Here is a 20,524-nt window from a genome sequence, read left to right as displayed (position 1 = left end):
GAGATTCTGACGGTGGTTCATATGTGCTAGATGTTCACATATGATAATGAGTGAAACAATGTAGTCCAGGTAGACGTCTATATTGAAAGGGTATAAAGCATTGCGTCAAGGGGGAACAATGGCATTTGACTTTGCGGTGTGTCCAACTCGCGCATGTGTGGTATTGGTAGTAATACCGTTGATACGGTAGACAGCAATCAAACTAGGCAGATTCTTTCCTACAGTACCTCGGGCAATAAGGCGCTTGCTGGCTTTGTCGCATAGTTTGGTGTGTGGCAGGCGAAGTAGTCCTGGTAACTCGGCTTGTCGTTTGGTTCGTAGGTATAGGGGAGTTCCACTTCCTCCAGCTCTTGGAAAAATAGATCGAATTTCGCTAAGATGGCAGACTCTAAGCTGTCAGGCAGTGAAGCACTGTAAAAAGGTTGACAGTGATTTCGAAGGAAAGTCGATTCCACGGAAACCACCGCTTTATCGCGGCCGATCCATCAGGGGCAGGATCTTGCCTGTATACGGACATTTGTGTGCTTTGGCGTTAATATCCGCACCTTCCTGGAGGAGCATCAAGATCCCAGCCTCGAAAGCTCTATCCACGGACATATGCAATGGGGTCCAGCCAGAATTGTCGTACACATCAATATCCAAATTACGCTCGTATTTGGCGCGATGCTCGAGCAATTGCTGGAGTATCTCGAGTCGCCGATGTAAAACAGCCCAGTGCAGCGCAGAACGGCCGTCACAATCATACACGGCTATTCGAGCGCCGTTGGAGAGTAGTAGGCGGACTACAGACTCGTGATTCTCAATAGTCGCGTGTGTCAAGGGTGTGCGACCGTCGCTATCTTGATTGTTTGCATCCATGTTACCGCGGAGCAGAAGAACTCGAACAATCCTCTCGTGGCCCTTCTGCGCGGCGATGTGGAGGGTGCTAAGCCATCCCTCATCATCTCTGGCCGAGGTAATGAGCCTATCTTCATTGTGTGATTGCGGTGGTTGGGGGCCCGGACTCCCCGGGCGAATATTAGAATCAGATGTCCTGCGATGTAGTGGCAGGCTATTATTATCTCCGGATCGAGACAGCGACCTGGAATGATCGATTCTTGTACTGTTGGGGGGTATATTGCGTGAAGCGGGGTCGGAGGATTTGCTTTGGGTGAAATTCGTCCCTACCAAATTTGACTGGACAGGCGATGGATCGGAAAAAGAGTAGGAGAAATCGTGACTGGTTTCGTACAAGAACTGGTCAATCGCATCGAGATTGAAGTTGTCTGCCAGTCCTGTCTCTGTGCTAGCGATCGGAATTTCGATTGGAGACAAAGCTCCTGGCAGTGTGGAGAGCGCATTTGTGAACGGAGGTAAGGAGTTGATTGGAAAATCCCCTGTGTTGTTTGCGGTTGATGTCGATTGTGATGGGTCTTGAGACGTCTCTAGAACCTCATTGTCCACCACCCTCCGCTTCCTCTTCTCTATTATCGCCATTTCAATCAGCAGGAAGATCGACACAGGCTATCGGATAATGGCCACTACCGCGGAATTTGCGCTGAGCTAGGCGATTTTGAAGACGTCGCCGCTCGACTGTATCGTTCATGAACTGGGCATTGACATCCATTGTCCCTCGAATTCCGAAAACTTGACCTCACATTGAAGGAAAAGGAGAGCCCCGCCGGTTAAAATGAGAGCCGAGTGGGGGCAGAACCTCTTAACTAGGCTGCTAAAAGTTTCTTGGTCAATGGTCCATCCAGCCTTGTCAGAGAGGGGCCTCATTTCTCTCAGCCAGAATTGCGTTGCGACGTAAGCCCACTAAATCACACTAATCAGGATTCGACATGAGCGTCCAATAAAGAGCTGGTATTGGGAAGCTTTTTGAAATTCCATGTGCCCAAAGGAGTCGAATCAGGAAGGGGATTGATAAGCAACACGAGTGCGTGGGCCCGATGGGCTCGGCCCGTGGCCGTAGTGTAGGATACTTGATTCCACCAATGAAGCCCGAGTATTACCTAGATGGGCATTATATTTCACGTTGAGCAGTAGCTAGCCAATTGAGTGATCTTCCATAGATATATAATCACCTAGTATCTCTTTGAGACATTTGAGGCTCTAGGCAACACCCGGCTAGGTCTCCCAACGGGGCCCTCGAGTTACCATTGGTACATGCGAACCTTCAGATGGCATATCTTCCCTTCTTGCCACGCGAACGGCAAAATATGCTGAGACTAAAGAGGAAAATGGGCTCTTTGTTTAGGGATACGGCTCTGGAGAACTGTTTACCTTCTGCGGCACATTTTCTAGCAAAACTTTATTAAATTATTAAGAACATCATCAACACTCGAGACCTGTGGAATATAAACATTGGGATGGTCCGCTTGTGAGGCAATTTAACTGCTAGTACCAGCGACAACATATTGCTTCTCAGTCTTGAGGTTGTTAAGCATGTCCTCACTGAGGTTCAGTGTATCCGCAACGATTTGTTTTGGTGTGGATGCGATCCATTGACCAAGAGCCATATCTACTCACCGTCAGTATATGGAAACGGAAACATATGACACGGAAAAAAGACATACCTGAAAACTCAGGCGCCTGGAGCACCTCCACAAAGACTAAGTCTTCGTCGCCAGTATTCTCAATATAATGGCTATTGGACTTTGGGAAGTAACCAACATCACCGCCAGTAAAATCAAATGTAGTCGCAGCATTCGGGGCAGTGAAAAGCGTCGCTCGACCCTGACCTGAAATAAAGAAAGTCCATTCGTCACTAGTTGGATGCCAGTGGATTTCACGCATGCCCCCTGGATGAACGGTAACAACAGCGGCGGAGAAGTTGCTGGCGATGGGGAATGTAAGTGGGTCGACAATTTTGACTGAGCCGCCGGCGACTTCGTGGGCTGGCTGCTCAGAGAGGTGGTATGAATAGCTCTCAGTGCGAGGTACAAGGCCAGCACTTGTCGTCACATTCTGTTTCTGGATATCTTTTGGGGCGGGTGTGCCCTTGAAAATGTATAGTTCATCGTCGGGGATCTTGTCAAAGGCTGCTATATCAACTCCAAAGTTCTTTGAGAGAACCTCTCTCTGTGTAGAGGGTTAGCAAATTTGATTTCTTTTTCGGTTCAAGATTCACTTTGCTTTACCGGGGTGTGGAGAAAGACCTCTGTTGCGAGGAATGTGTTATCTTCGCTAAAGTCTCCATTGTCGAACACTAGAAGAAACTCGACTCCATCATCGAGGGCTTGAATGGAATGAGGGACGCCACTAACAGTCAAGTGATCAGCGCAACGCATTATTTATGCATATGACAATACTCACGGTGGGAAGAACCACACATCACCGGCAGTGAGGTCGTCAACAAATGTCTCCCCGTTCTCGTTTACAGCCTGGTGGCCTGGTCAGTACCTATTTTAGTCGGTTCAAGATATGCAAGTACCTGGATTCGACACGATCCATTCAACACCAAGGACCATTCGGCAGCTACATGCCAGTGGAGTTCACGGTAACCGGCGGGTGCCAGGCGCATGTCGACACCGGCCATGAGCGTCGCATCTGGCATCACATTTTTGTTCTCTTGGCGAGCCCAACCCGCCCCATCGATTCCAAGTCTTTTTGGGAAAATATAAGTATTTGCCATGTTCTTAATCGGGAATGAAAGATTACCTGTTGTGGCTCAATCCTAGTATATAGTAAGCAAATTATGCATTTCTCTGGGGAAACCCACAAACTTACCCATCGGCCACTGCGCATTGATAGTCTGTCCATGATCAGTTCCGGGGGGTGCGAGCTTATCACTATTAATTCTGTCATAGTAATAGTTTCCTACAATAATTGTCAGTCAACTCAGTATCTAGTGAAATCCTGAGATAATATTGGTGGCGCTTGTACTTGGGCCGGGATCATCAGAACCCGTGGGACCACGAATCGGCTGGGGATTGTCGTCTTTCTCAAAATCGAGGTATGAACCAATTTTTGGATCTTCCTTCTGCCCTGGAAGAAGAGTATACTTGATGTCAGATTGCGAGTCGCTGCCGCCCTTATTGTCTGGCGAATATCCAACTAGCGATTCGCTTCCTCGCAGGCCAGGGTTGGGGGTGTCCCTGCGAGCAGGGGCACCATGCACTAAGGGTAACACGGCAGGAAGTAGGGTAAGAAGGAGTTGGAGCTTCATATCGATATTCTCCAATGGCTCGGGAAGGAATAGGAGGAATGTAGGTTGAACTAGAATGAAGATCGCTCTACTATCACGTACCAGACGCCTTTTATAGCTTGATTTTGGTGAACAAAAGTTCAACAGTAACCATTAGAGACTCATGCATTTACTCTCGTATTGCATGATCACTTCGCCCTAATCATGTGGCGGTTTCTCCAAATATTCGCAGAATTGAGCTGGGGTTCCCCTCATGCCGAGGCCAAACGATGCAAGGTAGCGGAACATCGGCTTCGAGGCACCTGGTATGAGTTATTATTATCTGTCAGGGGATAGAGTCACAAGCAGGGAGACGGTATACGGACAGCGCTATGGATCGGGAATATGGACGCCTGAAGGGAGGCTTAGGTGCCAGATCACCCCTCACTTGCAGCAACCAATACAAGTTTTCGAGGTAATCCAACACTCGCTTCGAGGATTGATTAAAAATAGCCAGGAAGGGTAAAAGGTCCGGGATCCTCGGTTGCTGCATGTCCTCGCAATACGAACCGAAGCCGGAATCGGGATTTACTATGTATAGAAGTGATAACTGCGGGCGGTTGCAGATGGCTTCAAACCAGGGTGGGCTGGCTAGTACAAAGTCCACCCGACCCCGGGGCGTCGCAGGCTTCCCTCGAGCCAATCCGAACGTTATAAAAACGAAACTAGACCCGCTCTGTATGAGTAAGGACACAGCCGGGAAGAGCAAGGTTCTTTAACAGTACATGTAGGATCAAGGCTACGTCGGTTTGTCAGCAAGGTGTGTGAACACGTCACGAAATTTAAACATGTTGCACAAGCGAGAATGATAGCTATCACCAATAGACAAATTAGACCATGGTATATTGGGCGTGTGCTAAGCTTCTCACCTAAGGATGCCGAGAAACGCTAAAAGACAGGAAATCCCCGTTATGTCCCCGGGGCTGCGTCGGTGACGCGTGGAGTGGATACACGGTTTCCCCGCATCAGGTGGGCCCTGAACTATCCTCCGATGCAGTTGATAAATCACATTAATCCTGTGCTGCCTGCGTTTCTCAAAAGACTTGATTGTCACTTCACTATTTTCAGTGATGTTCATCTGGCGAGGACCTTGCACTTGGTGAGGCATACCTCACTCAAGCAGTGGATCACACAACAATGAACTATAATCGAATGACTCGAAGGTTAGGTTGCTTAACCAAATTAACTCACAGGTTAGAGAGCACTGCTATACATATAGATTAACTATAAATAGAAATGCTTGAGTGGTGGAAGCGCCGTATACTTGGTTCCTGTATACCAGGGGTGATGGTCGTGCTGGGCGGTTGTTGGGATCCACTATGCAAAAGTTGGAAAAGAATTTCCTGTTCTGGAAATGGTGTGCGTTATATATATCTCACTGGCCAGCCATACAGAAACAGGATACTGTCAATTACATGGTCTAGAATTTAGCCCTTCAATCTTATCTTATATCGATTGCGCCATGTACCTTGGTCTCCCCGCAGGCCTTTCCTAATAGGCTATAAGCCCGGAGGCTCCATATCCAACCTCTTGCCGCGCTTGTCCGTCGAAGCTATCTTTATTCTCTATTCGCCTCTCTCCACAACATGCCAACTAGCTAGGTCACTCACCCACCTATAGATGGTATCACCTCCTTACCTATAAGCAGGTTTAATGTACCCTTCAGTGTCACAAGCTGGCGCAGAGCACCTTTACAACAATTTCCAACATTAGGGTACTTTTGCAAAAGGACTTTGGGCACTTAAAAAGTCCCGAATTTGATCTCAAATTTCGAGAAAAGTAAGAAAATCAGTAGTTTTTAAAGCCTATAAATAGCCTTAAAACTAGGGGGTATATCAAATATTATATTATAATATATAGTTGAAAACTGGGTATTAAAACCCTCGGGAAATGTAAAGGCCGCTATTCTGGTGGATACCATACAAAAGCACATATTGAGATTAGTCATCGATATCTATCAAACAGTGGATTTTGTAGTTATATGTAATTTTGTAGCGACACTAGGTAGTTAGCGATTTATATGTGCATGCATGACTAATGCACAAGCTGACTTATCCATGATTGTGGCCCCAAGAATCTTCGGGTTTTTAGAACGGTGTTGGAACCTTGGGAGGAGCTAGTGCTTACCTTAGCGCCTCGGTTGGTGCCTGGGAGTCATTTCGCGACCTTTACCTAGGTAGGTTAGTCATGATAACCCCCTTCCCATTTATATTACCACGTTGCCCTCTTCATCCCATTATTGACATAATGTCGCGAACCACTGAAGATACCCCCCTGCTGTTGGAATCCACAGCCGATGAATTAGGATCCCCGAATGATGAACAACACAATCCCATTGTGGAAAGACATCAACAACGATGCGCCAAAACCATCTTCATTTTAACGTGGAGCTCGGCACTTCTCGCGGTCTTCATGCTTGTTCTAAACCTAATCATCATATTCATATCTCTTACCCTATTCGGGTATATCAGGCCCTGGGCACCAGAGGGTACTCTAATTGCCCTCTTTTTGACGGTATGTAGTAATGTCACGCACATTTTTAAATCTCAACAGGAAATAAGCCGCTGACCACAGTGACAACAGCTCCTGGCCGCTGGATTGATCTCGTTCCTTAATCTGGCTCGTCTGTATCTCTGGAACCGACCTATCTGGCTCTGGTTGAACCTGATCTTGGACCTCGCCATCGCCGTATTCTCAATCGGCAGTGGTGTATCACAGTTGGGCCTCGACGGCTCCGGATGGGACTCAGATGTACCCCTATGGTTCATCCGTACCGCCCAGGTCTTATCCTGGTTGGCTGTAGTGTTCGCGTCAGTCATTCCGATAATATCATCTCTCTCCTTCTCTGATACATATTAACACTCACTGGACATCTAGACTGATTCACTTGGCTTTGTTCCTCGTGCGATGCTTCTTGTCCTTTAGTTACCGGCCCTGGCGTGAATATCGCAAATGGACGTTGCCCCGTTGGCGCTTTAACATTGAGTTCAAGGTGAAAGTCATTCGACTGTCGGATAACGCCGATGTGTTGCCCGACGTCGCTACCTATGGCACCTTAATCCATGCAGAAGTGGCGGCGCAAAGGGTTTGAGGGGGTCTATTCCCAGTGTGCACCAGATAAAGCAACTGAGTCAAGCCCATCCAGCTTAATCCATCAACGGATCAACTATACATAGGCAATACAACGTTGCATTTCCAATGAATTTCACGAATGAGATCGACCGAAATTTGCAAGGTAGTCACCTAGCCCCATTCTCTTCTTATGGGATTTTGCTTCCTTTTAATCTGGCGCTTTATTGATGCTTCAAATTCAGCAATGCTGATTCATTCGTCGAGGAAACCTTGGAATGGTACACCAACACATTAGCCTGTCATTTAAGGTTGGCCCCGTCGGAGTTTAAAAGAAAGCTTGAGGAAAGAACGTGACTCCGGAGGGGAGCAACAATTTTCCACATACCATATTAGCAGGTTGGTCATTGAGCCATAAATGAAGGAGAAAAGAAACATAGTTGGGGTGAAGCAATGGTTCCTTCTCAGTAAAGCAATGTTAAAGGTACTAAAAGACCTGTTCATATCAGGCGAGTCCAGTCATCTGCGTTGACTATGTACACGCCTTTTGATAAGGCCAGGCGTTCTAGGAATACTACATATATTATTCCAAAATTTAGGGAGACTATAACTGAGTCTGTCATGTCTCGCTGTTTTGCCAACGGAACAGAACTATCACGCAGTTCAAGTACACCACAGTCAAAATGCTCTAGACACTCCTTTCGTAGAGCCTTTATCACATAACCTTCCCAAATTATGCCTATGTCTATGAGGAATTACTTAAATTTTACCTGCAAATAGGAGCAGACACCCATTCATAATTGCTCCTGTCAAACTACCCAATAAGGAAGTTCCGCACGAAACACAAACGCGGGGCCACCAAGCCCATACACAGAAACTAACGCATGCACTCATCACCAACGAGATCATCCTGCGGGCTAACCCCAGTGCAGTGACGATACCTTGGGTAATAGAAGAGATATGACAAGGTAGCAGGACTGTTCACAAAGTGTCTACCTGAGGTATCATGTATCGTGTACGGTGGAAGCAAGGGACTGAGCGCACTCCAGATTCCTTTCTGCATTGGCGAAGTGGAGCATCTTATTCTTCAGCCGAGTGGAGCCGTCACTTCTCATTTTCTACTTTGAATGACTTGTTTACTTATACTAGTACATAACCCAAATTCTAGGAGAAAAAGTACTTTGGGTATTCGTACAGTTGAGTTTCGATGTGTGTGTACCCCGTTGGAAAAACATCCGGCTTTGGCTTTACATACCCCCGATTTGAAAGTCACTCTATGGCTGGGGTTAGGCCTGTCCTTGGTCGTGTTTCTCTAAGCACTCTACTATTCAGTCATTATTACCACACGCTCTTCGAACCTTGATGGTCATCTCCGGCACCTTCGGTTAAGCGATGTCATTATTACCATGACATGGGATAACTCGTAGGATGCGGTAAGTTGATGAATCGTGCAAAATACTTGCAATATATTCCAGAGCGAGAGTATTCGTAAGATATTCATTCTGATAGTATCGATTTAGGGTAAAGTAGCCCTTTAAACAAAAACACCAGACCTATCTTGCCACCCTATGGCGAAGATACCAACGACCGACCGAACAAAAGAAAGAAAATCCCAACCTGGGACTTGAAGAAATCCTCTAGTCGCACACAACTACCTATCAGATACAGCTGTTGTCGATAGATACATGGCGACGCGGGAGAAAAGGGGTATTTATGTGAAGAGTAGTAGAAAACATGCGTGAGAGCTGCAGCCGTGTAGTAGAGTCGAGTCAAGTCAAGTCGGGTAGCCAGCAGTGACTACTGGGATTTCTACCGAGCAGCACGCTTCAGATATCGCATCGTGAGGTAGACAGCCGCGATACTGGTGTACAGACCACCACCAGCAGTGATCCAAACCGGACGGTGAACGCCCAGGGAAGTGCGCAGGAGGTTGGCTTCCTTAGGTTGTCTCTCTCCTGTTTGTGGTGTTAGTATATCCGAATGTCAGGTGGAGGGTTGATGAGACGGTTGGAAGACAAGAGGGGACAACATACCCTGCTGGAAGATACGCTGGCGCAGGTTGTTGAGACCCTGCCTTGAACGAGCAGGGAGAGCCTGCAGTTGTTGTAGGAGAGGACCCATGGCTGCGGACATCTTGGATGTAGTGTGTCAGATAGGGTGTTGATGGAAAAGTCAAGTTGGGTCTACAAGTCTGATGGAAGTTGATGGAGCGGAGAGTTTCTTGAAAAGCAAGTAATCACACATGTAGCGGGAAGGACATGAAAGAAGGACTTATATACACTGGCATCATCTGACTGCATGCGGGGTTGGGAGTCAGTTAGGACTTGGGACTGAGGGAAAGGTGACATCTAGGGCATCCCTGTACGGTGGCAATCCAATGGTCGCGATGCGTCACATAACCTTGGAGTCACCGACTGAGTTTTGTGATCCATATGTCCCTTGATGGCCTAGGTGATCTCGCCTCGATGTCGTGGTGATGATTCAAGTCTGTTAGTCTGTTCCATGGATTGCGATGTCTGCTTGGAGGTAGGTACACACTGTCCTGCTTACAAAAAATGTAAACATTGAAGAGACTCAATGGTGGTGCTATTAAAAGCAATTATAAACGCCCTTCAATTTGATAGTTGGAAGTGCCAAACGATCATAATGGGACCGCATTAGCCCTCTCCCCACATTCTCTTTGGTCGTGTCGAAGCGGTCTTAGTTGGCCTTGACTATGCGATTGGCCAAGTTTCCCGTCACAGGTAAACCAGAAGTACGATGGATACATGTATATTGTCGTAGTGTAAGTACCTGTGTGCCCTCAGCTACTCGCAACCGTGTACATTGTGACACAGACAAATAGGGGGCTGTCCGAGTGAGATGATAACCCTACTATAAGTGGGTTCTCCTGAAATATGATTCAGAGGCGAGGCTAACTGGGGATATAGTATTCATGACTTTATATATACTCCGTGCACACATATATTTCACATGATAATTCGATAAATGTGGAATGTTGTGGAGTCCGGAGGGTTTGGCCCGGTCCCACCCAAATCCGGGGCATTGCGGGGTTAGTGGGCCTGGCTGAGCTTAGATTGACTTGATCTAAAGCCATTGAAGGCTGGACGCAACAGTTGCTCTCGACTAATTTCATAGCTCTAAATGTCAGCAGCACAGATTGGTAAACTCTGTTGCCATTAGTGAAGATAGCAATTGAAAGGGGAATACTTCCCCACCCAATCCATTCTTGGCGACAGAAACGTCTGAGGCAAATACACAGTGTCACCTGACAGGTACCTGTACCTGACCAAAAGTAGTATTAGGGCAAGGGCATGACAGTCACAAAGCTCGCTCAACTTCATATATGTAGGTATACATATTTATTATCAATTCTTGCGAAATATCTATCAATCATAACTCAGAGCGCCAGACAAGACGCAGTATCCTGAAGAGTGGGTAAGATAAAACCAGTCTGTCCTATACCGACGACTTTAAGGTGAGACTGGAAGAACCTTATAAAGCACAAAAGCCAAAGGTCATACAGACCCCCACCAATCACCAGCCTGTATAAGAAACCATGTATTCTCTGGCTGGGTCTTGTGCCACCTTCAGAGACTGCGTAGAAGCGCATATCAAACCAAGGGTATTTGGGTGATGCTGGCATTATTGAGGGGTCTGTATGTCCTTTTGCGTATGCGGTTTGCGGTTTGCGTGTTTCTTGCAGTCTCACCCACAATCTGTCGGAATAAGACAGTTTCCACGTCGTCGTCTCGGTCTACTCGATCTCATAGGTCATTGCGGTAGTCTGGCGTTAAAAAGGTAAAGGTTCTACATGCGTTAGCCTTTGGCCCTAATTTGCTTATACTATAGAGTCACACCCATATCTCCTACCATAGATTTAATCTCGACAACTCGACTTGCGCGTGGTATTTATACCTATGGACATATCTTTTGTTAGTTCGCTGTGGCTCATTTGAGACTGGAGGGAATTTAAAACTGAGAGTAGGGTGTTGTCTCAGAGGAGCAGGATGTAGCAGGGTCGTGCAGACAGAGTATGATAAATGTTTCAGGGTTTCATGCAGTCACACCTGAAACCTGTCGACAGAAGACGGTCAAGGAAAAAGTTCACAGGACCACGGAGAAGTATCTAAAAGGAAAGATACAAATAAATAAAGCAATCGAGTGCCATGGTATGTTCATAAGATATCTGAATGCAGTTCGGTGGGTTCGCCCCCACTGCCCCTATAGGAAGGAACATGAAGTGTTGTTTACAAAGTAGAATATACAAGAATACCTAGCCAAATATAACCTAGCCCCTGTCTACCATGTCTATATTCAAACCGCGCGGGGTGCGACATATCTGACGTGCGTCATCAGGGACAGTTGTCCAAATAACCTGGCTGACCTCCCTGCCAACTTGGTCGATCGCGTCCATCGCCCAAAGGACATCGAGATGCTCATATTCTTCAATGATTTTCGAATGAACGAGACTCACATGGGGTTCACGGCCACTTTGGAAGCGATTCAGAAGCCGGCGACCATCAACAAGAGCATCGGAACCTCCGATCCAGAATGCAAACGGTGGTGTTCTCGGGCCATACCAGGGGCTTGGGGCTGGAGTTCCCAAACATGCGTCTCCGGGATTGTCACCGTGGTTAGAAACGGGATCTCGCATATGCGGGCTCGCGTTTGTCTCCTGGAAGAGCTCGTCGTCTGTGGACAAAATGCATTTATGTTTCGCAAAACCGTCGCTTCCCAGCCACCAGCGCATCGACTCAGCACTGACATATACAGGAGCGAATTGAAACATTCGATGGCGCAGATCACGCTCCCAGCGCGTGTCAGACCAGTCGAATAAAAAGGAGAACACCCAATATGCTAGGGTTCCATATATTCTAGGTGGGAGTAGACGCCGAGCGGTCATCATGGAAGGAATGAAAGAGTGAATTCCAAAGACGACTCGGAACATCGCCGGGGAGAGAAGGCTCATGAATCGGAAATACGGTCTGCTCACAAGGGGGCCGGCATATGCAGCCGGTGCAAGCGCGCAGAAAACTGAGATATATTCACCCAGCTCAGGACGATGTTCCTTCGCTAGAGCAACGAAGGTCTGCGTGGTTCCTTGGGAGTGGCACACAAGACCTAGCTTCTCGAATCCAGTCTCGTAGAGCACACGCGAAGTGAGTGCTGCAAGGTCCAGGGTCCCGAGATGTCGAATGTCCCAAGACCACATACGCGGGTCGTCGGTCGACAAAGTGGTGTGCTCCGGATGTGACCCACAGCGGTTATTTCCTAACCAAACATCATAGCCGGACTTGCAAAGGTAAAATGCCAGACTGTCCTCGTCGTTTGTACAAAATGCACCAGCGCTTTGTAGCAATCCATGGACCAGGAGAACAGGATATCGACGATTAGAATGTGGACGAGATGCATTCGGCATTCTCGGCTTAGTGAAAACTTCAGGTCCGCGCTCACGCCGCTCTTCCGGTGATAATGCCTCATACTCCCGGGGATTGTACACATGCCACAAAGTGATAATGAAACCGTCCTCGGTCTGGACACGGAATGTTTCCACATCGAGACCCACTCGGCGGGCATAGTATGCGACGTCGCCAACCACAGGATCCTTTCCGCCTTCCAATGACGGGCATTCTTGGCATTCTTCGGGTCCCTGTTCCTCGTCCACATCCCTCTTCTGCTGGCGCAGAGCCCATCTCCGATCGGCGCTAGCTCTTGCCTTCCTGCGCGCCTGTTCCTCTGTATAGAAAGACCTCCTTGTGTCTGGGTTGTGCCCACTCCATCGCAGACGAGTCTCCGAGATTGCGGTTCCGGCTGTGTGGATCAGGGCCCCGACAAATATAACCGCCAAAAAGCATAAGGACAGAAAAAACGAAGCGAAGATGAAGATGTAGTACTGGACTGTGCGCAATGCAGATGGGGGGCCATACGATGGCATCGGTGGAAAAAGCGGATGTTCTGCAGTCAGGAAATGAAGGCCGGACAAAGGTTGTTTTTCTCTAAACGATGATGTCCCAGCAAATTCCATGGCTGAAGCAGTCTTGCTATCGCTGACCACCATCCTCACGTTCCCCTCCTTCTCGGGTTGTATTGGGTCGGATTGAATGTCTCGTATGGCTGCGCCGGCGTGACTTGTCTCCGCACGTGCGGTCGATATGAGGGGTTCGAGCGGAATTGTTGTGACCGACATTGTCATAAATTTCACTCGTCATCCGGAATCCAAAGGGGACATTATGAGCTCTGCCTCTAGATTCCGGGAATGGTGAGTAGATCACGGAGTACAAGAGTTCTAAAACGTCATCAAGTATCACTGCGAATTACTCCCGGGGGCATGCATGCCAAGGCCGGGGACTGAGTTGTGTCACGTGATCGTCCAGGGGCAGACATGTGACTGTGGATTCGGCTGGCCAATCGAAGACCCCCATTTGCACTGCGCTATAAATAGAATAGCGATGTCGACTGTGTGCGACATAGGATCCATGCTGTATCTATGCAAGTTTCTGCAAATTCACAAATGAGGATGGTCTTATATTAAATTATATACAAAGCCAGTATTTTCTCCAAATAAATACAAACGTAAGGGTATCAAACGCGTCAGACCTCGATAGCTCTTTCATTTCCCTCTGCTGCCATTGCTTCCCTTTCATCAAGCGTGAACTCACTTTTAGCCTCTCTTATTCGCACGAAAAACAGAACAATAAGCATTCCCAGTATGGCCAGTCCGGTTTGATACCAAAAGACAGCCTTGTAGCTGTCCCGAGTACCCAACTCCGAAGTCTGGGTCTGAACAATATCCGCGAAACCAAGCATGACTGCGATTCCCATGTGCAGAGTACAGTTGATCAATGCACCGGCTAAGCCCTGCCTTGATTTCGGAAGATTTGTCGTGATGAAGACGTTGGCGAGGTTGAAGCTAATGTCAATGCCGACTGTGCCGCATATCATCGCTGGGAATACGAAAGCCCAGTAATTTCCCCCAATAGGGATGACGGCGAAAAATAATCCAGAACCCACGTAGCCCAGACACGATATCAGCATCAATATTGTTCCTGGGACTTTGTGGAAGATCATTCCTCCTCCGACTGAGAGAATAAGACCACCAACTGCCATAGGCACGGCCCATGCCACGATTTGCATTGGCGAAGCACCCATTATATCAGACATGCTATAGATGTTGTCAGTAAAATATCCAGTCTAAACATGACAACCCGGATATAACTCACTAAAGAACGGCATAAAGTAAAAATATGCCTAATGTGCCATAAAGAAATAGCAAAGCGATGACCAAAGGCAGCATATACTTCACTCGGAAAACGTCACCAGGCAGCAGAGGGTTCTTCACGACCCATCCTTCCACATAAATCATGACTCCAAGGAGGATGAGCCCAAGCACGAAGAATAGAGGAATATATGGAGTTCTCCATCCTTGCGGTGCATATGAACTGTCTGCAATAGCAAAAACAATAAGCACAGCTGCCGGGATGAAAAGACAAGCACCGGGCCAATCCATCTGGATGCCCAATTTCCTCTTCTCAGAATAATCGCGGGGAATGGAGAAGAGTGACAGAGCAGCTGTAATTGCGGAGAGAATTGCTCCGAAGAAGAAGTACCATCTCCAGGTGAGATATTCACCAGAGAGTCCGGAGAAGAAAATTCCCACGAAGAATCCCAATGCAGCACATGCGCCATAGATACTGAATACGATATTCTTTCTAGGCCCAGGTCTGTATGTGCTGCCAAGAACCATGATTCCCGATGGAAGAAAAGCGGCCAGAGCAAAGCCCTGCAATGCTCGGCAGATAATCAACATCAGCCATGTTTGGGAAACACCGCATAAGATTGACGATATCGTGAGCCAAATAGCCCCACCGCTGTAAATGAGATACCCGCCGAACATGTCGGTTAATCTGCCGAAGATAAGCAGCGTCGAGGTCACGACCAGGGATAATGCGGTAGATGGCCATATGGTCGAGGCTTCAGGAAGGTCAAGCTCTTTGACCAGCGTTGGAAGGAGGACATTTGAGCCTGAGATGTAGTATTCCTAGTCAAATGTCAGAATTTTTTCTCCTGCTGTATGACCCTCGTGGATGACTTACTGCGAGGATTTGGGACATGAAAATCGAGAGGCAAAATGAAATTTCTGACCAAGCGCCAGTGAAGCACTTTGGGCGTTCTCTTCCCAATCTTTCCAAATCGACAGTCTCTTGATTTACCCTGGCCTGGTCCAGGTCATGTTGTATCGCCTCATCGCTCGGGCCAGGAGTATCCGGCGCTCCCATGGTACTTTATCAAAAGCGTGTGTCTTTTCTTGAGACTGCAGTGAGAAGTGCATCATTGCACGTGTGGTGTTGCAAAGATTTTTTATAGCCATGGTGAATGATCATTTCTAAGCGATGACGCCCCAACAACTACAGATTAACACCCAGTAAATAGTGCTATCTGATTAATATTGTCCGTTTCTAGAAGACTACTAGACTTTTCAGCACGAGGAAAGCAAGATGATTTGTGGGTTAGAATGAATTCTGGGGTGCTAAATCTCCACGCCAAGACTTCTACTTCGAACTTCCTTTTTAGGAAGTTGTGAGGAGTGGGGCTGACGAAATTGGAGGCGACGTCGAGCATCGGCTTCATTCAGGGGCTTCTCAGATTGGAGATCTTTGGGGTTCGTTTAAAACCATCTTATGCAATGTCTTGTTGTCGGCGAATATTCTCCAAATATCTTGGGCTCGAAATGTCGCTACCCAGCCACACATGTTTGACCCCGCTTTGATGGATTGTAGATTTGCTTATCTCTCTGGCTTCGCTTTTGAACCCGACAACCAAAATCAATTGTCCACAGTATTACCTTTTTAGGAACTCGGCCAGAAAAAAGCTTGAGTTTTGAAATTTGAACCTAGTCTTCTTGTAATATCATATCCAATGTCTACGTACCAGAACCTCGACGATGCAATATGTCTTTTGGCATTAATCTCAGACTGTCCAACGGGCCGTGAAGAATCAACACAAGAGACAGAAGCCAGAGAGGATGATAAAGAGTTACAATCATATGCAAACGACGAGAAATTTGACGACCTAGAAGATCCAACTATGCTTGGTACCGATCCAGGACATGAACAATACCGCGTCGAACTTAAGAACCAATTCCTCGACCGACTTGCCGAAACACTAGCTCGCTTCAAAACTGATCCCAAGTCCAAAACATCGAATGATGCAAAACATGTTTCTGCGGCTATGATGGTCTGCTATGAATACGAAGAGCGCGTCAAGATATTTTGCGCTAAGAATGAGGGGCTTGAGAAGGAAGATGATGACTTTCTGGCTAGCTGGAAGTTATGTATGGAAAGTATCGCGAGGAAAGGTTCGCTCTGGATACTATGAGATCTTATTTGCTTGTGTTTGTTGCTGAAGTCTAGTCAGGGTATGCCTCAGATGAGGATACATTTGCCATGTTCAACCTCGTCGCAGACCATCAGTGGCCACGGATCACAACCTATCTCAAGTCCCTGAAGCGGGTTTTTCAATCTAACATAAATTCTGCCTCAGTCAAGAGTATGCCAAAGCTCTCTCTGTTAGCACAGCAAGTCTCGATAATGCCATCTTTACGGAGTCGAGAGTGGGAGGAGGACAATGGTTTTTTATTCGCCATACCGCTACACTATTCCGCACCAGCAAACCGGTCCGCGCCGGCGGATGAGTTAACCAACGCAAAATCAAACACTACTTGCACTGGTGAGACACTATCCAATATCCAAGGTAGCGTTTCCGAGCTTTTCGAGAAAATTCGCCGTCTCTGCCAACCTAATACTACATCAGAAGATGAGACAAGTCTACTGAAGGAAGTCATGAGTCACATGTTTGATCTCTGGAGAGAGCCCCGGGCTCGATTCATGCTGAAGACAGCCTTAAGAAGAGAGTTTATTCAGCAAAAGGAGAGAGAGGCTTTGCTGTTTCTAGGTAGAGTCTGCTACGCTGCATATATCTACGTCGAGATTGCGAAGGTTTCTCGATCCTTTCAGTCTATCGAGATCGTGTCTGTTTCGCATACCGAAAGTCAAGGTCGGGGCAGAACCCAACGCCGACATAAGAAAACACAGCGACATACAGCTGGAGATGAATACGCAAATATCCTAGCTGTCATCAAAGCTCTAGGTCTCACTTTTAATCCTAGCTGGAAATTTTATCTTGCCAAGAATGCGGCGCGGTTCCCTGGGTTGCGCAAATCAAAAGGAGATAAAGAATTTCACCATGCAGAAACTCAACTTCTAGCTTATTTTGAGTACTCGATGTCGCCAGACGATAGAAACCAGTCACACAAATACATCGGGTGTAGTAGACGCTGCTGTTGGCTATGTTATGCACTCCTTCGTGCTCACGAGTATTTTGGGGTGCGAGGAACACATGAGACATTGCTATATAGATGGAACGTGCCCATACCCTCCACGACTGGGTCAGGCAGCTTACCGACCCAACTCGACTTGGCCATGGAACGTTTACTCATGGAACTAAAAGTCTCTCTCCAGACTTTGTTCAATAGCCCGGGAAGGAAGAATGTTGATCTCAAGGCACAGTCCTCGCATGCACTTTCCTCGACCGGGGCTATATGGCAGCGGGAGCCCGAATATCACAATACATCTTACCGAGGTTTCCAGTATGTTGATCGGTCACAAATTATACATAACAAATAAATTTCTCATCATCTCATAGGCACTTGATGATGATGCCCACGGCCTTCGATAATGGCTTGCTTATTGCACCGATTCATGATAAGCCGGGGTATGCATGGGTCTCGGGGGCCCGCTTTGATCATCAATCGATAGAGATGACATTCACAGAAGCCGAGCGTCTGAAAGATCAGGACATTCGTTCTATGTTCAAACTTGAATGTCCAAACGAAATGCCTCTCAGGCGCGTTTACCATTCACACAAATGCAAGTTATGTGGTCAATCATGTGAATCTCGTTGCTCGGCCTGTCGGATGAATTACTGCTCAAGGAGATGTCAATCAAAAGACTGATTTAGACATGTTTTTATATGCTGTGTCAAGAATCGACCAAATGATGTGGACTACCTAAAAGTCCTGGTCAGGCAATGGCTAGTCGAGATAAACGATTTAGTCTCCCGAGCTCATTTCCTAACAACTCTTTTTCGAGACGATCACCTCTGCAAGACTTTTGGTTTCAATATTTGCGTGCAAGAAATGGAAGTCACCAATCTTTTCTGCATATACAACAGTTTGACCTGCCAATTTTCCTCAAAGAGGCTTCAACAATTTGTCGAGCACCATGCTCTAGGTGGATTTATTGGTCATTGGATCCAGCATCAAATGGCACAGACTAACCTCGAAGAGTGTGGTTGCTTTCCATGGTTTCTTAGTCTGTATCAATCGGGCTCCTTCGATATCCCCAATCATGACGGACAGTACCTTTACCAGGGTTGGGCCATACAAGAGCTGGAGAACGTTTTTTCCATTGAGTATGACAGTGTCCTCTCCAGATCAGAACATGATGTTAGATTTTTGTATAGAACTCTTCTCCGAGACTTCAACAATATTCCCAATATTGGTGACCCGGAGTGGGTCAGATTCGGCTTCTGCTATTGCACAAGCAGGACCCAGATGGAACTCCTTGCAAAGGCTTATATCCAGCTTACCGCCCATGCATCACTCAGTGAAATAGCAACAGCATGGAAGTCAAATACTTTACTTGATATTATGAAAGCTAAAGGCATTGGGATATCAGCTCTCGTTTCTGAAGGAATCTATCCCCGTCAACCTTCGCCGGAAACAATCGGCATTTACCGCTTCATGTCAGAGGTCTCGCACGGTCTCAGTGGGTGTCCAAGTTGCTCATGCAAGAACGCCAGATGCAAATTCCACTCAAAAGATGAGCCTTTACTCTGCAAACAATCCGAGGTCGACTACGGGTTTCATTCAATCAATACGTATGAGCGCTGGCGACTGTTAAACTTTTATTCTGATCTCTTCGCAAATCCGAAGTTCAATCCGCAGAAGATGCAAGAAGCAACGCGACATCCAGATGTACATGCACTCGAAACATACATCGAATCCTTGATCCCAGAGTTTCGCCGCATAACCTGGAATGAACACATGACGGATGGAATGTTTCCTAAAATTAACTCTCGATTGAAATTCCAGGGTGGTTATCCGTCTTGCGAATGTTTTATTCATAAGATCCCTGTCTCTGAAGGAGTGGAATGTAACGTGAATATCGAAATTGATTGGCTCCGCGCACAATATGAGGAGAGAAGTAGAGAGCAGATTACTCAATCATAAAGTAGGAGTGGCGAATTTACCTGGCAGCTGCCATATGACTTACTGCGAGTTATAACGCATATTTGTCTTATATTATAGAGGAGTTGCTTCTGCACTATATAGTTCCGAAAATGATATATTATATGCACGCATGCACCTCTACCCTACGGAATATGCAGATTCTATGTTAGAAAGGATACCTTACTGAAACAACGATCACACAGATAGACACAAGTTTATTGAATGTTCCACCTAAAGGTGAAAATATCCAATTTTGCTTGAGATTTACTTGACACAAGATATTTTACTTTTGCTGCTGCACTAAGGACGTCTTTTATCTCATCGCGCCTTTTGCGACGTATCTCCCATGCCGCAATCCCCAATCCCCTTACCTACATACAGAAGATTTTCCACAGATCGACTGAATTCTTCGATTTCGCATCATGGGTGTTCTTTCCGACGTGTAGCATCGCTCAGTCAGTAGGTTTGACTGCCATGATACCATTTTCAATGTTTCCTCGACGAAACTTTGTAGTGTCTAGTCACTAACTATAGTGCTATTTGTTTAGAAATATTCTAACAAGGTTAAGGTGACTGGCAAGTGGTAGAGTTACACTCGAATTCAATCAAAGTGGCCGCGATTGGAGCATACTACCTCTGACCAGAAATGACAGAATCGTACGCATTTTATTCAACTAGAACTTTGTAACCATGGAGTTATAATTTTAGTTGAGGGAAAAATGAGGCCATACTTGGGACAACAACTTGCGGTGAGTCAATCATTGATACGACAAAGATTGGAGTAGCGTCATTATCCACTGCTCCTGCGGTTTATATAAACAGTCATTATCCATTTTATATTCAATTCAGTGCTTAATCTGCTGCCTGATATTCGGAGTAGAGATTGCGAATTTTCTCAATTATCTAGGTCGTGATGAAGAAGCAGAAGTTTTCTATGCACGTTGTCTGAGCTCAGGCAATCTAAACCTTACTTGGAAAGGCGTGGGTTTGCAACT

General features: G+C 46.7%; 7 protein-coding genes across 7 annotated transcripts; 2 read left to right on the top strand and 5 right to left on the bottom strand.

Moving 5' to 3' along the window:
- Positions 1-468: 468 nt before the first annotated feature.
- Positions 469-1,606, bottom strand: PEX2_067320 (ankyrin repeat domain-containing protein; the record flags this gene model as incomplete). The annotated part of the gene is made up of 2 exons (XM_016744003.1): positions 469-1,463; positions 1,525-1,606. 2 exons carry the CDS (start codon positions 1,604-1,606, stop codon positions 469-471), a joined length of 1,077 nt encoding a protein of 358 aa, XP_016599716.1.
- A 766-nt stretch (positions 1,607-2,372) lies between these two features.
- PEX2_067310 (putative oxalate decarboxylase) lies at positions 2,373-4,150 on the bottom strand (the record flags this gene model as incomplete). Its single annotated transcript, XM_016744002.1, has 7 exons — positions 2,373-2,503; positions 2,559-3,063; positions 3,123-3,243; positions 3,298-3,365; positions 3,416-3,642; positions 3,712-3,801; positions 3,868-4,150. The coding sequence occupies 7 exons, from the start codon at positions 4,148-4,150 to the stop codon at positions 2,373-2,375; spliced, it is 1,425 nt and encodes a 474-aa protein (XP_016599715.1).
- A 2,265-nt stretch (positions 4,151-6,415) lies between these two features.
- PEX2_067300 (uncharacterized protein) lies at positions 6,416-7,259 on the top strand (the record flags this gene model as incomplete). Its single annotated transcript, XM_016744001.1, has 3 exons — positions 6,416-6,682; positions 6,752-6,978; positions 7,046-7,259. 3 exons carry the CDS (start codon positions 6,416-6,418, stop codon positions 7,257-7,259), a joined length of 708 nt encoding a protein of 235 aa, XP_016599714.1.
- A 1,787-nt stretch (positions 7,260-9,046) lies between these two features.
- PEX2_067290 (uncharacterized protein) lies at positions 9,047-9,370 on the bottom strand (the record flags this gene model as incomplete). The annotated part of the gene is made up of 2 exons (XM_016744000.1): positions 9,047-9,192; positions 9,271-9,370. The coding sequence occupies 2 exons, from the start codon at positions 9,368-9,370 to the stop codon at positions 9,047-9,049; spliced, it is 246 nt and encodes an 81-aa protein (XP_016599713.1).
- A 2,158-nt stretch (positions 9,371-11,528) lies between these two features.
- Positions 11,529-13,175, bottom strand: PEX2_067280 (putative ab-hydrolase associated lipase; the record flags this gene model as incomplete). Its single annotated transcript, XM_016743999.1, has 1 exon — positions 11,529-13,175. One exon carries the CDS (start codon positions 13,173-13,175, stop codon positions 11,529-11,531), a length of 1,647 nt encoding a protein of 548 aa, XP_016599712.1.
- A 656-nt stretch (positions 13,176-13,831) lies between these two features.
- PEX2_067270 (putative MFS multidrug transporter) lies at positions 13,832-15,516 on the bottom strand (the record flags this gene model as incomplete). The annotated part of the gene is made up of 3 exons (XM_016743998.1): positions 13,832-14,402; positions 14,461-15,278; positions 15,334-15,516. The coding sequence occupies 3 exons, from the start codon at positions 15,514-15,516 to the stop codon at positions 13,832-13,834; spliced, it is 1,572 nt and encodes a 523-aa protein (XP_016599711.1).
- A 640-nt stretch (positions 15,517-16,156) lies between these two features.
- Positions 16,157-19,529, top strand: PEX2_067260 (nucleic acid/nucleotide deaminase domain-containing protein; the record flags this gene model as incomplete). Its single annotated transcript, XM_016743997.1, has 5 exons — positions 16,157-16,595; positions 16,655-17,885; positions 17,942-18,010; positions 18,611-18,709; positions 18,761-19,529. The coding sequence occupies 5 exons, from the start codon at positions 16,157-16,159 to the stop codon at positions 19,527-19,529; spliced, it is 2,607 nt and encodes an 868-aa protein (XP_016599710.1).
- Positions 19,530-20,524: the final 995 nt, after the last annotated feature.

This window comes from Penicillium expansum (genome assembly GCF_000769745.1).
Source record: "Penicillium expansum strain MD-8 chromosome Unknown contig224, whole genome shotgun sequence".
NCBI classification, from domain to species: domain Eukaryota; kingdom Fungi; phylum Ascomycota; class Eurotiomycetes; order Eurotiales; family Aspergillaceae; genus Penicillium; species Penicillium expansum.
Note: the sequence above shows the minus strand (reverse complement) of the source record. Positions and strands in the feature narration are given on the sequence as shown.